Raw genomic sequence first — 17090 nt, 5'->3', positions numbered from 1 at the left:
ATTCTATTCCTGTAGTCTACCTCTGAGAGACAGTTCATCTTCACTTACAAATGGATGTTTGTCCCCTAACCACTTGTCCCCAACCAACCAGTGAGAGGGGAGCTGCAACGTATTGGTCCCCTAACCAACAATTTTTCATATTGAACAAACAGGAAGGAACCTAGTCCAACCCCTTCATTTTACAGAGCAAGAAATGGAGAGCCAAAAAAGGGAATTTGTTTGCTTAAAGTTACAGATCTAGGACTAGAGCTAGGACTAGAATTAGGTCTGATATATCATACTGCCTCCATCTTTTCCTACCATTTTCCTTCCCTCCTGGGGGCAAGTCAAGGGGTTAAAAAGTGTTTTTGGCCTTTTTTTCTGGGTCCTTTTTTGTGTATACTACTTTGTATAACCCCTTTCCTTGGAAAATTAATTTGCATTTTAAGGGACCCGGCATAATAGAGAATATATATTATTCTTCTCTATGTAACCTAGACCACCTCCTCTTTCAAACATGGACCCTATTTAAGCTACTGCAAGTTCAAGGCATGCTTTGAATCTACATCTATTCAAAACAAAAATTATGAGCCCCCACCAGTGTTTCTTTTAGCAGACCAGCTAGGAAGCATGTTAATTCAGGGCAAAAGACATTTGAGATGAAAGGATCATAGTGGATCAATCAACAAGCATTTATTAAATACTTACTATGTACTGAGCACTGTACTTACACAATGGATAACTGTCAGTCTTCAAGCCCTTTGGTGAATTAGAGGGAGGTCTATCCCAAACATGTGAAGACTTCCCTGACAGAATGGGGGGATGAGAACAATTTGTTCCAGTAACCATGAAGATGACAGAAACAGCCTCTGTGGAGCACTTAAAGTTTGGTCAGACATTGAAGAAGCCAAGATCATCCACTGCATCCTGGGTTAGTACCAATTGTTCTGATTTTTGTCCTGCCGCTGGACTTCAATGACTGGAAGAGAGAGTGAGGCTGATGACTTTGTGCAGCTCTGCCTCACTTAAATCCAATTCAAGCAGAGTCAAGCCATCACCCCACAATGTCATTGATCCTGTTCAAAAACAAAGAATGAACAACAACTGGAATGGGGAATGTAACAGTCCCTACACTCAAGAAACTAACATTTTAACAAGATCATTTGTAGGATCATGTCTCCAAAAGCTGGAAGAAAACTCAAAGGTCATGTAATCCAACCCCTTCATTTTGTAGATGGGGAACTTGAGGGCCCAATGAGCAAAATGATGAGTCTAGTTGAATAAAAGAGTAAAACAAGACAGAAAATTCTCCCATCAACACTGGGATCTACTCTCTCATTGATTTCCATAACACCTGTGGGAAAAGGAGCATGTTCAGGGAACACCTGTGTGAGAGAGTACATGCTTATACTGACTACATGCTTAGGAAACACATAGTCAAAGGAATTCCTATTCCTAGGTCTATGTCCCCTTTGCTGGAACCCCTCTCTTCCTTCAACACTGGCAATCTCCACTTCCCTATGGAGGTATTAATGTTATAGAATTTCTTGTGACGTCATCATGCTGTGAGCTGCTACTGTTTTCTGCTGGGCTATTCATTTTCCTGCCCTACCATTTGTTGTTTCTTGACACCAAATTTCTTACTGCTGTTTCTCCACTGCAGTCTACTGTATTTAAGTATTTAAGTGCAGCTAATATGAGACCACTTCCCTACTGGGAAGTATTCTCAATTCTTTAAAGCCCACAGCTTTAGGGGCTATTTCAGCTTTTTTGTACATCAGACCACCAGTAGAAGTACCTAGCCGGCCAGCAAAGTCCCTTAGGCTAAGGTAATTCTGCCTTTTGAACTCCTTTGCTTGCATCCACCCTGCCATTGTCTGTACTCCCTCTAGTATTTGACTTTGGGTAAGCTTTCTTTTTTTCAACTCCCATCATGCCCTGACCTACAAGAGGATACCAAAATACAATATCTCTTTTATCCCTATCACTGTCAGGATCCTTATCTACCTAGAGGCAGCTAAGTGGTGCTATGGATAGAGCATTGGGTCTAGAATCAGGATGATCTGAGTTCATATCCAGCCTCAGATACTTACTAGTTGTGGAGCCCCAAGCAAATCACTGAATTCCTCAGTTTCCCCAACTATGAAACAGGAGTAATAATGGGCCTTGTCTCACTGGCTTGTTACAAGGATCAAATGAAATAATACCTAGAAAACACTTAGCCCAGTGCCTCTAATATAGTAGGTGCTCAATAAATGCTTGTTTCCTTCCTCTTCAAATGGGTCAATATTTATTCCATCTGTAATTGTTTGGTGGGTCCTTCCCAGGGCCCACCTGGCTGACTTTCCATTGCTCTTATCTTCTTGATGCTGAAGAAATAATTAATTCCCCCTTGGACAACCAATGGTTGAATATTCTTTGCAGGATCCCATCTTATTCCCCAGGGCTCTTTCATAGATAACATCTGATATCGGTTGCCTTTTCTGCTATCTGATATATTCCTTGGACAATAAGATTTTATAGCCGGACACTCACCCCTAACTGGGGGTCCTAGAACAGAACTCAAGCCTCATATTACTACATGCTTCTCTATGAGCTTTTATGAGCTGAAGTCATAATTAGGTTGTAGAAATTAGAAAGCTTCAGTTAGTCTTAGTCAGAAGATGTGATAGTTGAGAGTTTTTTCCGTTCTCTGAGCTACCAAAGCATGAATGAACAGATAAATGCAGCTCTCACCTAAATATCATCAGATATGGTGAAAACCTTGTAAAGTCATTCTCATAGCCTTGTGTGAGTGCCTTCCAAATGGTACGTACTGATTCCTTTATGCCTTCTGCTCAGGTCTCAGCATGTTCAGTACCCTTCCATTTAAAAAAAAATTGGGATTGTAAGTCTCCTTGAAAACAGTACCATATAGCTCTAATCTTGATTTTGTCAAAGCTTGAATGACTTACTCTTAAATTCTCCATGGTAGTCAAAACAGATCCTTGCATACAAGCCATACACAGAGAAATACTACTCTCATCATACTTTAGCAACTGTAGAAAGTTTCTGATTGCTGAACGCTTATACCTGTGCATGCCTAGTAGAAATGTCTCCATTAGGGGGTTCATATTTTCCCTGTCTCCTTCCAGAGATTTTTTAAAAATCTATACACACATGTTCCAAAGGTTTGCTGGTACTTATTCTCTCTAAGTAAGGGGAAGGGAATAAGTATATATTAAGTATCTACTTTGTTCCAGGTGCTGTGCTAGGCATTTTAAAATTATTGTCTCCTTTGATGCACACAACAACCCTTTGAAGTAGATTCTATTATTTTCCCCATTATACAGTTAAGGAAACTCAGACAGAGGTTAAGTAACTTACCCAGGGTCACACAGCAATAATGGTCTAAGACTGAATTTAAACTCAGGCCTTCCTGACCCCAGGCCCAGTGCTCTATCTTCTACACCACCTAGCCTGGTAAGCAGTACACATTAGTAGCACTTTCCTTTTGGATACATAAAGCGTAGGTTTGACCCTTCCTACCAACAGCTGCTGCCTTCTTGGGCCGGTATAATCTATCTATTTTGTACCAGCTTTTGGTAAGACAGGAACCTGGGAGAGAATAAAATCCAGCATTTCAGTTGTTATTGAGAAAAGGCTGAAGAAATGACCAATCATGAGGGTGACGTCTTGACTTGCATTGTAGGCACCATACTTAGCACTCTTTCCAGCTATGTGTTTTTCACAGTTCTTTGCACATAATAGGCTCATGATAAATGTTTGTTAACTTCTCTGGGATTTGGTCTCCTCATCTGTGAAATGAGAGAATTGGATAGGGATGGCGTGCCTCTAAGGACCCTTCTATGATCCTAAGACTTATGATCTATGGTCCTGAGTTCTATGATCCTAAGACTTATGATTTATGATCCTAAGTTCCATGATCCTAAGATTTCATGAATTTGAAATGAATGAAAGGAAGAGAGTAGAAGGAAGATTTCCAAACAGATATCTATGGAGTTGGAGGTAAGACACCTGAGCAGTTAATCTGCTCAGGGGCCTGGAATCTTGAGAGTTATATGTGGAATAAAGTAGGCAGGTTAGAGGATACCTGAGTCAAGTCAACAAGCTTTTATAAAGTTTCTGCTAGGTGCCAGACACTATGCTAAGCCCTAGGAATACAAGAAAGGCAAAAACTGTCCAAGGAGAGAAGCTCAGATTCTCTCTGTTTATACTGGATAATGAGAGTGAATATAGCAGAAAGAAGAGACAGCTGACCACATAATGAGAAGAAGAGACTCATTAGAAAAGATCCTGATTTGGGAAAGATTGAAGGCAAAAGAAAAAGGGGATGGCAGAAGATGAGAGAAATAGATAGTGTCAAGGAAACAATGAACATGAACTTGGACAGACTTCGAGAGATAGCGGAGGACAGAAGGGCCTGGCATGCTGTGGTCCATGGGACCAGGAAGAATTGGACAGAACTGACAACAAAGAAAAACAGGACACCTTTTCCTCCTTTCTCTCCACCTCTCTCACACATGCATGCATACGCACATACACCCAGAGGTAACTTAAGATTGATTCCAGAGTAACATATCCAGAAGTACAAATCCACATAATAAAAACTGAATTTTCTAAAAGTTGACTAGGGAATTACTCCTAGGTGGGCTTTATGGTAGAAGGCTCCACTGAACTTTCAACATATGACTTTTCTCTTCCAGCCCATGGAAAGAGGCAAGATGGCTTCTTGCCCACTCCACTCTCTCAGTCTAAGACCTCCAGGTCCTTGTAGCAGCCATCCTTTCTAAAACTCAATTGCATCAGACTCATAGCTATGAGAATGAGAAGACACCACCTTCCCCAATCTGGCCTCCTTTTTTCTGCCTCTGCTACATACCGTGATAGAGTGAATGCCTGTGCTACTGTGAACAAGCCATAACCTCCCTGGGCCTGAGTTTCATCCCATGTCCAATCTCACCTTGACCTTAATTTGACATATGAAAGTATTGAACTAGATGACTCCTGAGGTCCCTTTCAGCTCTATATCTCACTTCTACTGTCTAGGCTACTATCCTCAGATATCCATTCCATTTCTAAATCTATGATCCTAAATTCCCCAGGTGGCCACACAATCTCCACATGAACAAAACTCCCAGACTAGTACTCTCCAGGACTTTTCCAAAGAGGGAGAATAGGTGAGACAGGTCCCATCTCTGCCTCCTACCCAGCATAAATTCCCCCTTCCCAAAAAGAGAATGCAAATGAGAGTCCTAATGAGAAATTAATAAGTCAGCTGTGCTAGCAACTGATGATAATGACAAACTCATTTAAAAAAGATTCTTTTACATGTTTTTAATTACAGCAATTAAAGGGAAGTCAATAAAACATCTCCTCCCCCAATCCCCTCTTTCCTTTTCCCACTCAACTGCTCTTTCCTTTTTTTTTCATTAAAGCTGCTATAAATTTGCAGCACATGGAAATGAGGAGAGATGATTGAGATGCCTAGGAGCTGACCCAGAAGTCATCTTCCCCACCCTGCTAGCCAAGGTTGTACTGTCACCCTGTCATCAGCTCAGGATTACTCTGGATCCTGCCGAAGCCACTCACATCCTTTCAGTGAGTCCCAAGGCACCCTCCACACCACTCAGACATCCTCATGCACTGTCTTCAGTACAGATGTTAACCTTTCTAGCCTGGGAGCTGGACATAACCTCCAATCCCTGCTGAGCAGAGGTAGCCCTCTGGGATGTGATCCTCATCTAATCATTCCCTACCCCCTTCTCCTCTGCCAAAAAATAAGTGTTTCAAACACTGACCTTGGCTCGTAGTTATCAACAATGATGATAGCTTGTACTTACATAATACTTATAAGTGACAAAAGGTTTGAGGGTTCACTAGTGCCTAAATAGTCAACAAATCTTTATTAAGCACTTAATATATACCAGGCAGCTGTTAACCTCTGGGGGTACAAAGAAAGGCAAAAACAGCTCCTTTTGTTCAGTCATTTCCAACTTTTTGTGACCCCATAAGGAGTTTTCTTGTTTTTCTCTTTTTTCTTTTGTATGTGATTTTTTCCAATTATATGTAAAGACAATTTTTAACATTTATTTTTATAAAATTTTGAATTCTAAATTTTTCTCCCTAGCTCCCTTCCCTTCTTCCTAAAATGGTGAGCAGTTTAATATAGATGTAATCATGTAGAACATATTTCCATATTAGTCATAGTTGTGAAAGAAGAAACAGACCCAAGGGGGAAAAACACAAAAAAATAAAGTGAAAAAAGTTTACTTTGATCTGCATTCAGAGTCCATCAGTTCTTTCACTGGATGTGGACAGCATGTCTCATTATGAATCCTGTGTAATTGTCTAGGATCATTGCATTGCCGAGAAGAGCTAAGTCATTCATAGTTGATAAGTACACAGTGTTACCACTGCTGTGTACAATGTTCTCCTGGTTCTGCTCACCTCACTTAGCTTCAGTTCATGTAAGTCTTTCCAGGTTTTTCTGAAATCTGCCTGCTCATTCTTTCTTATAGCACAAATAGTATTCCATTATATTCAAGTACCATAACTTGTTCGGTCATTCCACAGTTGATGGGCAGCTCCTCAATTTCCAATTCTTTATCACTACAAAAAGAGCTGCTAAAAATATTTTTGTACATATAGGTCTTTTTCCCTTTTTTATGATCTCTTTGGGAAACAGACCTAGTAAGTGGTATTTCTGGATCAAAGGGCATGCACGGTTTGATTGCTCTTTGGGCGTGTTTCCAAATTGCCTTCCAGAATGGTTAGATCAGTTCACAACTTCACCAACAATGTATTAGCATCCCAATTTTCTCCATTCTCTCCAATATTTATCATTTGCCTTTTCTGTTATATTAGTCAATACATGTGTGAGGTGGTTCCTCAGCATTGTTTTAATTTGCATTTGTAAACTTTTTCATTTAATATAATCAAAATTATCTGTTTTACATTTCATAATGTTCTCTATCTCTTTTTTGGTCATAAATTCTTCCCTTCTCCATAGATCTGACAAGTAAACTATTCCTTGCTCTCCTAATTTGTTTATGGTATCACCCTTTATGTCTAAATCATGTACCCATTTTGACCTTATCTTGGTATATGGTGTAAGATGCTGGTCTATACCTAGTTTGTGCCCCATTGTTTTCCAGTTTTCCTAGCTGTTTTTTTTCAAATAGTGAGTTCTTATCTTAGAGGCTGGGGTCTTTGGGTTTATCAAACACTAAATTACTACGGTCAATCACTACTGTGTCTTACGTACCTAATCTATTCCACTGGTCTACCCATTTGAGGTTTTCTTGGCAAAGATAGTGGAATGGTTTGCCAATTTTCTTGTCCAGCATATTTTCCAGAGAAGGAAACTGAGACAAACAGGGTTGAGGGTCTTGCCCAGGGTAATACAGCTAGTAAATATCTGAAGCCAGAAGATAAGTCCTGATTTCAAGCCCAACACTCTGTACACTATGGCGTCCCCTGGCTGCCTGGTTCCCTACCCTCAAGAAATTCACGGTCTAAAGGAAAGAAAACATACAAATAACAAAATGTAAACAAGATAGATTCAGGATAAATTAGAGGTAATCATAAAGGAAAGGCACTGATGTTAATAATAACAATGTTAATGATGGTTAATATTTATATGGCAGTAAGCTCAGTGGATAAAGTACTGGTCCTGGAGTCAGGAAGACCTGAGTTCAAATCTGGCTTCAGGAGTTTACTAGCTGTGTGATCCTGGGCAAGTCACTTAATCTCTATTTTCCTTAATCTACTGGAGAAGGAAATGGCAAACCACTCCAATATCTTTGCCAAGAAAACCCCATGGACAGTATGGTCCATAGGGTCATGAAAAGTCAGACACAACTGAATAGCAAAAAAAAATTTATATAGCACTTTTTAGATTTGCAAAGTGCTTTACAAGTATTATTTTATTTCACATTTTATTTATTTCACAACAACCCTGAGAGGTAGGTGCTATTATTATCCTCATTTTACCGAAGAAGAAACAGAGGCAGGCAGAGATTAAGTGATTTGCCCAGGGTCACATAGTTAATAAGTGTCTGAGGTTAAATTTGAACTTAGGTCTTCCTGCCTCAGGTCCAACATTCTATATACTATATCACCTACCTATCCCATTAAAGGGGAATAGGAAAGGCTTCTTATAGAAGGTGAGATGTTAATTGAGGAAGCCTCAGCTTGCAGGAGGCCAGGAGGCACAGTCAAGGAGGGTTCACTGTTAGAGATTTTTCATTTAAGGAATTCTCTCTCTTTAAAATGCAGGAAGCCATAACTTCCCAGAGGCAATAATATGTAGGTAAGTTTACTGAGCTCAGAGTCAGTAAGATCTGGGTTGAAATCCAGCCTCTGACAGAATTGGTAGTGGGATGACCCTCAGCCAGTCACTTAACCTTTGCATGCCTCAGACAACTCCATAGGACGTACTTACCAGAATCAGGGGCTATTACTTTATGTCCATGAAATTGTTCTTTTAATATTTTGATAACTTTTGCAATATAATTGGTTTCCTTTGAAATGATTTATATTTTGTTTTATGGATTTAAAAAACATTCTTCCAAGAAGGGGTCCAGAAGCTGCCCAAGGGTGTCATAACATTAAAAAAAAAAAAACCCTAAATCATTACAAGTTGTTGCAATCTGATCTTCTTGGTGGAGCTAAGTTCCCATTGATTAAATCCCCAGTCCTCTGGGTATCCTAGAGTCTAGGACACAATAAGTGCTTATCAGTCATTTAGGCATTACTGGGAATGAGTGAATCTCTTATGGTTCTCATTTATTAAACATGGAATCCAAGATCAGGTCTTCCGGTTTTCCCTGCCACTGAGATGAGTGGGAACATTTGGAGGAGCAGAGGGCAACTGACAAGGTCAAGCCAAGATCTGACATTCTTCTGAAAGAGGGTGGGAATATGATGTACTTCCTGGATCACAGGGAACCGGGGAGGGAAGATGAAGCAGGTGCTGGGGGCACATCTTTTTTTTTCCTGCTCTTTATGAAATACTTATCTCAATTTGCCATAATATACAGAAAAACTTAGCTTAGAAGTAACTGGCTGCAAGTTAAGAGGAAAGAGGGAGAGAGGAAGAGGCATAGGTGTGCTGGAATTCTGCCCAGGTATCCTTATTTCAGCACTGAGGCTTCTCTTGGGTGCTAAGATTCTTCTCTCGTTTATTGTTGCTCAGTTGTGTCTAACTCTTCGGGACTCTATGGGCTTTTCTTGGCAAAAATACTAGGGTGGTTACCCATTTCTTTCTCCTGTATGTCCCCATTTTAGAGATAAGGAACTGAGGCAAATAAGGGTTAAGTGACTTGCCCAGGGTCACACGACGAGTAACTGTCTAAGGCTGTATTTAAGCTCAGGTCTTTCTGACTCCAGGCCTAGCTCTCTATCCACTGAGCCACCTAGCCATCCTCTTCCATCTCCTTACTTTTTCTAGGCATTGAAGGAACTTCGTTTCCCAATTTCTCCCCCTTCCCCCTTCAAAAAAGTCCTCCTTGGTTCATCTGGGGCTTATTGCTGCAAGGCTCTGTTTGTCTTCTGCCTTCTGGAAGGGGTGCAGAGGCAGGTCCCCAGAAGGTCCCCAGTGGGGCAGTCAGCTGGAGCAGTCACCTTCCTCATTTGCTCTTCCATTTCCTTCTGGGCTTTCAGCTGATCACTTCAATCAGTGTTTCTCACCGCACCCCACCCCCAATCCCTTCTACCCCACCCCCCACCCCTCCCACAGTGTGCCATATCAGCAAAGGTGCTTTGTCAAGAGGATTTGGATGCTGTTCATGCCTGTCCCCCATGCCTATGTCTAGACAGTTGATAATATGGTTGCAAAAGGAATTTAGTTCAAAACCTGACTCATATATTTCTAAACTGAGTGACCCTGGGCAAGTCACTAATCTATATCAGGCTCAGATTCCTCATCTGTAAAACTAGAATCATAAAAGCATCTATTTCCTAAAGTTGTTGTAAAAATCATGAAAGATCATGTGTGGGCAGTGCTTTATAAACCTTTAAACACTGTGTAAATGTCAACTAATGTTATTGTGGTCTAGGAAGGAGAGCATTTTCCTATCTACTTTCTGAAATATAGCAAGTCATGGTAGCAGAGGAATTTCTTTCTCCTTAGAGGCAAGCCAAGGGAATGGAATCTCTTCCAACAATACCTGAATGTGTATCTCTAACACTGATGCTGAGCCTCACTAAATCTGACCCTCTCTTTCTCTACCCTCCCCCCACTTCCCTACTGTCCAGGCGGCAGCACCTGATTCCAGTTAGCACTGAGTACTGGATACTAAAACATTAGGAAAGGATAAGCCAGACTACCAGGCCTGGTACTACCCAATTTCCTAATTGCCTTCCCCTTTCCATCATATTATTTTCTATTTGTCCATCATCCTTCATTCTGTATTATGTTATCTGTCCATTATCCTTTCTGCTTTCCCTAGATCCATCACAGGATCCAGAGTCTCCTTGGAGCCCATTCCACCACAATACCCACCCCCTTCTCACAGTCTTTCCTCTCCCCTTCTTTCCTCCTACAGATATGGGGAGTTTTGAAGAGGGCGAGAAGCACCAGAGTGTCTCCCACGGAGAGGCAGCTGTCATCAAAGCCCCTCGAATCTCCAGCTTCCCTCAACCGCAGGTCACTTGGTTCCGGGATGGCCGGAAGATTCCACCCAGCAGCAGAATGTGAGTACAGTTGTCCTCATGGGACAGGTCAAGTTGGGCAGAAGCATTCACAACAAGGTATGATTAGGCACAGGCAGACATCTGGAAGAAACAATAGAGTAGCCCCCTCAAGGAAATTTTTTCTCAGTCATTGTTGACTTTAGGAGGAGAGGGAAAACATCTTGGGTTATTGGTGAAAGGGTCTTGGAGAGGTCAAAGAGAAAAGTTATTGAGAGAAATGAGCAGCACTGGAATGAGGGCTACAAAGGAGGGACTGAATTTTACCCAACATGAGGAATTTCAGGGGATGAAGGGAGAGGAGAAGAAAGAGACAAAGATAGGGGAGAGAGAGAGAGAGAGAGAAAGGGAGATGGAGATACAGTCACACAGAGTCAGAGACACAGAGATATCCCCAGACTATTCTTTCATTCATTCTTTCATTCAGCAGCATTTATGAAGCGCAGACATCAAACTGTCTAGAGCCAAGCACTGTGAAAAGTCCCCAGAATGTAAATACAAAAGCAAAAACCCTGCCCTCTAGGATCTTGTTTTCTAACTGGGGGAGAAAGGACGTATATGGAGTGGTGGTGTTGTAGTTTGGGAAGTCACTGGGTTGGTGAGCCAGAGAAGAAGGGCAGGTCTTTTCTAGTAGATATGACAGTATTGATTTGACTAGGGCTTCCGAAGCTGCAAAGGTTGAACGTGAGTAGTGCTTGCATGGATGCTGAAGATGAGAAAAAAAAAGGAAACTGATCCAGAATATGAAGCATGGCTCATGCCTGGAACTACCCAGCAACAACGCTCACCAGTCAGGGAAGAAAATAAACATCTATATAGCACTTACTATGTGTCAGGCGTTGTGCTAAACACTTTTTGCAAATATTATCTCATTTGATCCTCATAACAGCCCTGCAACACAAGTGCAGTTGTGATCCCTACTTTACAGTCGAGGAAACTGAGGCACAAGTGGGGTGGGGTTTTTTTAAGTGACTTTTTTAGGTGACTTTAGGTGACCTTGGGGTCACACATCTAGGAATTGTCTGAGATCAGATCTGAACTCAAATCTTCCTCACTCCACACCCAGCACTTTATCCACTGTGCCACCAACTGTTTCTGGGACCTGACAGGTCCCTGGGTTCCAGACTCAAGGTACTTTAATCCCCCAACAAGGTGCATTGACAAAGTTCGGTGGTGTAGAAGGTACATCACCTTGCAGGACGGGAAGCAGATGGCTTGTATGGAATGGGAATGAGTCTGGAGGAGCTTTGAGTACCAGAGCTAAGAGGGCTAAGTCCCCCAGGAGGGTAGGGTACCAGTGTGCAAGAAGTTTAAACACATATATAGGAAATAAAGTTCAAAATTATGTCCATGAAGAGGATACTTCCAGGTGATCAATATGCATTTACTGAGCATCTGTTGTGTTCCAGGACTATGCCAAGCACTAGAGAAACCCCCCAAAAAGGCAAAAGATAGTCCTTGCTCTAAAAGAATTTACAGTCTAATGGAAGAGACAGCATGTAAACACCCTGTACCAAAGTGGGGGCAGTATCAAAGGAGAGAAGGGGCTGTATTGAAGAGAAGTTAGAAAGGCAAAATCAACAGTCCTTGGCAACAGATTGGCTATGGAGGGGTAGAAGTAAGACGTAATGAGGAGTCAAAGATGGCACCTAGATTGTGAGCCTTGAGAACTGGGAGGATGGTGGTGCCCTCAACAGGAATAGGGAAGTTTAGAAAAGGAGGTAGGTTTAGGAGGAAACATAAGGAGCTCAGTTTTAGACATTTAGAAGTCTTCTGGACATCCAGTTTGAGGTATCTGAAAAGGCATTTGGAAATGTGAGACTCAAGTCAGCAGAGTTTCTTTAACTTGATAGGTCTGTTTGAGAATCATCACCATAGATATGATAATCAAATAATTAAATAATATTTAAATTTATTATTAAAGTTATTTATTTATTATTCAATTAATTTAAGTAAATAATTGATAATAAGTTGCCAATTAATTAAATCCCATATAATTTGCTGCCAAATGAAATTGTATAGTGGGAGAAGAGAGGAGGACCCAAGAAAAGTCCTTTGAGATACCACCAGTTAATGACCATGACCTAGATTGAGATCTGACAAAGGAGACTGGGAAGGAGCAATAAGACATGTGAAAAGAGAAGCAGGAGAAAGGAGTATACTGAAAACCTAGAGAGAAATATCAAGAAGAAAAGGGTTATGGATAGTCAGACACTGCAGAGAGATTAAGAAGGATGAGGATTTCTTAAAGGCAATTGAGACATTACTTTGAAGAGAGCAGTTTCAATGGAATGAAGATGTAGGAAATCATGTTACTAGAAGGAAGAAGAGAATGAGAAGAGGAAAAAATGGAGGCACCTATTGTAGATTGCCTTCTCAAGGTGTTTAGCCACAAAAGACAAGAAAGATGTGGGACAGTAATTAGTAGGGATGGAACGATCAAGTGAGAGTTTGTTGAAGATGAATATATGGGTATGTTTATAGGCAGGAAGGAAGGAGGCAGTAGACAGAGGGAGATTGAAAATAAGGGAGAACTGAGATAATAGAGGGACTAGTGTGCTGGAAGAGATGGGATGGAATAGGATTGATTGTACAGGTAGAAGGGTTGGTCTTAGCAAGAAATAGAGCCACCTTATCATGTGGGACAAGGATGAACGAAGAGACTGGGCATCTGGGTAATAAGAGATAAGGAGGGGAGAAGAGTGAGCTCTCAGCACATGGCCTCAAATTTTTCCCTAAAATATAAGACAAGGTTTTCAGCTGAAAAGGTGGCAGGTGGGTGAGTCATGGAAGGCTTTGAAGAGGGATAAAAAGATTTGCAAGATTCATCATAGAGTTAATTAGCAAGGTGTGAAAGGATTACCTTGTAGCAGTTAGGACCCTGTTTAGATTATGTAACATATTTGATGACAAAGAAGATCAAGACATACAACCAGAGGAAGACAACAAAGTCAAAGCTCCTCCATCAAAAGCCTCCAAGAAAAATAAATTGTTGTCAGGCCATGGAAGAGCTCAAAAAGAATTTTGAAAATCAAATGAGAGAAGTAGAGGAAAAATTGGGAAGAGAAATGAGAGTGATGCAGGAAAATCTTGAAAATCGAGTCAACAGCTTGCTAAAGGAGACCCAAAAAATACCAAAGAAAATAGCACCTTAGAAAATAAACTAACCCAAGTGGCAAAAGAAGTCCAAAAGGCCATTGAGGAGAAGAATGCCTTAAAAAGCAGAATTGGCCAAATGGAAAAAGAGGTCCAAAAACTCACTGAAGAAAATAATTCCTCCAAAATTAGATTGTGTAACATAAATCTGTAGTGGACTCAGTAAGAATTGTTGCGCAAGTTTTTCTCCACCTACATTCAGCAGCACATGTATAGCAGTAAAGGCAGTAGACAGTAAGAGTGATATTAGACTGAAACTTGGCAGGCTAAAATCCACACTAGAGCAAGAGAAGAGAATAAAATACAATGGAACTGGGTCACCAAGGGGAAAAGATGAGGAAAGGAGGAGGGCTTGGCTTATGAAAGGGAAATGGCCTGGGAGAGAAATGAGAGAGGGAGAGGTTGGATGTCATGGTGTGGACAAGAAAATCCCAAAGTTTGGTAAGGGAAGGCCAAGGGAGAGATAGAAAGTCAATAGACTGTGATTAGATAAGGAAATTTCAGCATTCATGGACATGGAGGTGGTGCGTTTGTATGTGATGACAAAATCAAAGGTATGACAACCTTTGTGTGTGGCTGATGTAGGACAGAAGGGTAAGTAATAGGAAATGAATAGGTTGATGAACTGGGGTGTTAGGTTGTTTGAGAGAGTACAGTATCAGTGTATATGTTGACATCCTCTAGTAGGAGGGCAAAAGTTGGGGAAGAAAGAAAGATTGAGAGCCAGTCCTTGAATTCATTGAGGACAGAAGGAGAGCATCCTAGAGGTGTGTGGGCAGCTGCCACCAGGATTTTGATTCAGTTGTAGATATGAATAGTATGAACCTCAAAAGAGGAGAGTTTAGTGAGTGATGGAGCTAGAGAGAGAACCTGGAAGTGGAGATGGAGAAAAAAGAGTATTCCAACTCCCCTGCCTCAGCCAGTGAGGTCAGGGTGGGGTGGGCAGGGCTGGGAAATGAGTGAGTGAAAGTACAGCCTGTGCTGGAAAAGAAGTCAGGGGGTATGGTAAGCTTCCTGTAGGAAATGGCCCTTTGGACTGAGCTTTGAGGGAAGTTAGGGATTCTATGAGGTAGAAGTGAGGAGAGGGATGCTTGCCAGGCATAGGGAAGGAGCAGGAAAGAGAGGAGGCCAGCCTGTTAAAGTCATGGAAACAGGAGATTGAATGCTATGTACAGAGAGCAAGTTGGCCAGTTTGTCTGGAACATAGAGTGCATGAAGGAGAGCAGGGTACAATAAACCTGGAAAATAGCTGGGATCCAGATTGTAAAGGGCCTTAAAAGTCATAGAGAAAAGTTTATATGTTATGCTAGAGGCAAAAGGAAATTGCTAGAGTTTCTTAAATAGCCGAATGCCATGGTCAGACCTGTCTGTGCTTTAGGAATATCAATTTAGTGACTGGCTGGAAAATGAATTGAAGAGGGGAGAGACTAGAGGCAAGGGGACTCATTAGGAGACTCTTGCAATAGTCCAGGTGAGAGGTTATGGGGACCTAAACTAAGGTGGTGGCTGGTTTGAGTGGAGAAAAGGGGACAGATGGATACAAGAGGTATTATGAAGGTAGTATCTCCATAGACTGAAGTTGTTGCTATGGATATGCTAGTCAAGAATTCTGACTCTCAGACATCTCCCCTGGGGAAGGATGAAGAGACCCTGCCAGGCCAGACCCTCGCACAGGAGTCTATGCAGGAGAAAAGGGGAGGCGAGCTTGGATGTGTGCATTTGTGGCTTGCACTCATGTATGCTTTGGTGCATGTATGTTTTGGCTGTGTGAGGGGAGGTGTGGCAGGGAGGAACCAGGGCTGGCATTGGTTGGTAGGTTAAGTAAGTACACAGGCCCTTTCAGCTCAAACAAGGACCTTCTGTGCACTCCCTGGGTTTGGTTTGGCAATTTGACTCTTGGGTAACTGAACATTGGAAACAACACCCAACACCTCTGAAAAGGCTGTAAGCAAAGGAATTACTTCATCGACCAATATAGGAACCTCCCTGAAACCTTCCCTCCCAACCTGGGCTGTATTATGGCATCTCTAAGTTGGAAGATACCTTAGAGATCATCATATTCAACTTATACCCTATCATGTTAGAATATAAACTTATTTGTAAAAATCTTACAAACAAAAATGTTGGAAGATTATAAACAGCAGCATCTCAGAAAGGAGAGAGAAGTAATGAAAGATAAAACCAGCTTAAAGAAAGCTTTGTGAGAGATCCAGCTAAGCAAAGTCATCCCAAGGACAGTTAGGGATAAACGTGGAAGCAGAACAACAAATGGAAGAAAAATTGAAAAGATTTGCAAAAATCTTTATAATAAACTACTTTCTCCATCAAAGACAGTGGAGCTACCATACTTGGATCCAAATGTCAGAGTCCTCAAGGCACTTGTAAAGAAGGTAGAAATGACCCTAAAGAGAAAGACAAGAAAACCAGCCAGTTAGGACCAATTCTACATAGCGAGGATCCACCCTGGAAGCACAACAAAGGCAAGGTCCCTAATATACAAAGTTTCTGAGGAAAAGGAAGAGACCAAAGTCATGGAGAAAAAAATCTCAGATCATGTTAATACCAGGAAAAGGCAACAAAAGAAAAATCAATAACTTCTGCCCCATATGTCTACTGCCCCATCTATATAAAATCTTTATGAAGCATCCATATATAAATCAAAGTCATCCTCAGTGAGTTATAAACAGGCAGTCTTTTGGAGGTGATACTCAACAATGAACCACATCTTTACCATTTCACAATTAAGTGAAAGGCTTAAAGCATATAAGCTCCCCACTTGCTTATTGTTTGGAGATGACAAAAAAAAGCATTTGATTCTGAAGAATGGAAGGATGCTTTACAGTATATTTTACAAGTTGTCTCCCATCCATGCATCAAGTTCATTCAAGATTCCCTGGAAGATATAACCTTGTTCAGTGACCCTCTGAACATACTTATCACATGAGGCATTAAACAGGGAGATGAAAGTTCATCAAAGACATTTGCCTCTGTGGTGAAGGAGATGTATTGTTGAGTCCAAGTTACATAGGGATTCGCTGTAGATGATTAAAACCCTCCAGGTCCTCCTATCAGTGGCTGATATTGTACCAACTGTATCAAGGCTTGGGACACTGAAGGGCCTCCTGGAACATATCTGTAATCACTCAGAGGATTCTGGCTTGGTCATCTACACAGCAACAGACCAAGTAGATGAAGCATATCATACTGCCCAGATTTCAAAATGCATTTGGATAGGCACTCTATAAAACTTTCCAACAGTA

The 17090-nt window shown here is 41.3% G+C and overlaps 1 protein-coding gene across 2 annotated transcripts in view; it reads left to right on the top strand.

The window, feature by feature from the left end:
* The window catches only part of SDK2 (sidekick cell adhesion molecule 2), a 434613-nt gene that overhangs the window by 257934 nt on the left and 159589 nt on the right, over positions 1 to 17090 (top strand). For both annotated transcript variants that reach the window (XM_072645578.1, XM_072645577.1), the window contains exon 4: positions 10530 to 10677. In XM_072645578.1, coding sequence (XP_072501679.1) covers positions 10530 to 10677 — 148 coding nt within the window. The remainder of the gene's footprint in view (positions 1 to 10529; positions 10678 to 17090) is intronic.

This window comes from Notamacropus eugenii, chromosome 2 (assembly GCF_028372415.1).
Source record: "Notamacropus eugenii isolate mMacEug1 chromosome 2, mMacEug1.pri_v2, whole genome shotgun sequence".
Taxonomy (NCBI): Eukaryota; Metazoa; Chordata; class Mammalia; order Diprotodontia; family Macropodidae; genus Notamacropus; species Notamacropus eugenii.
This window is presented reverse-complemented; position numbering and strand designations above follow the sequence as displayed.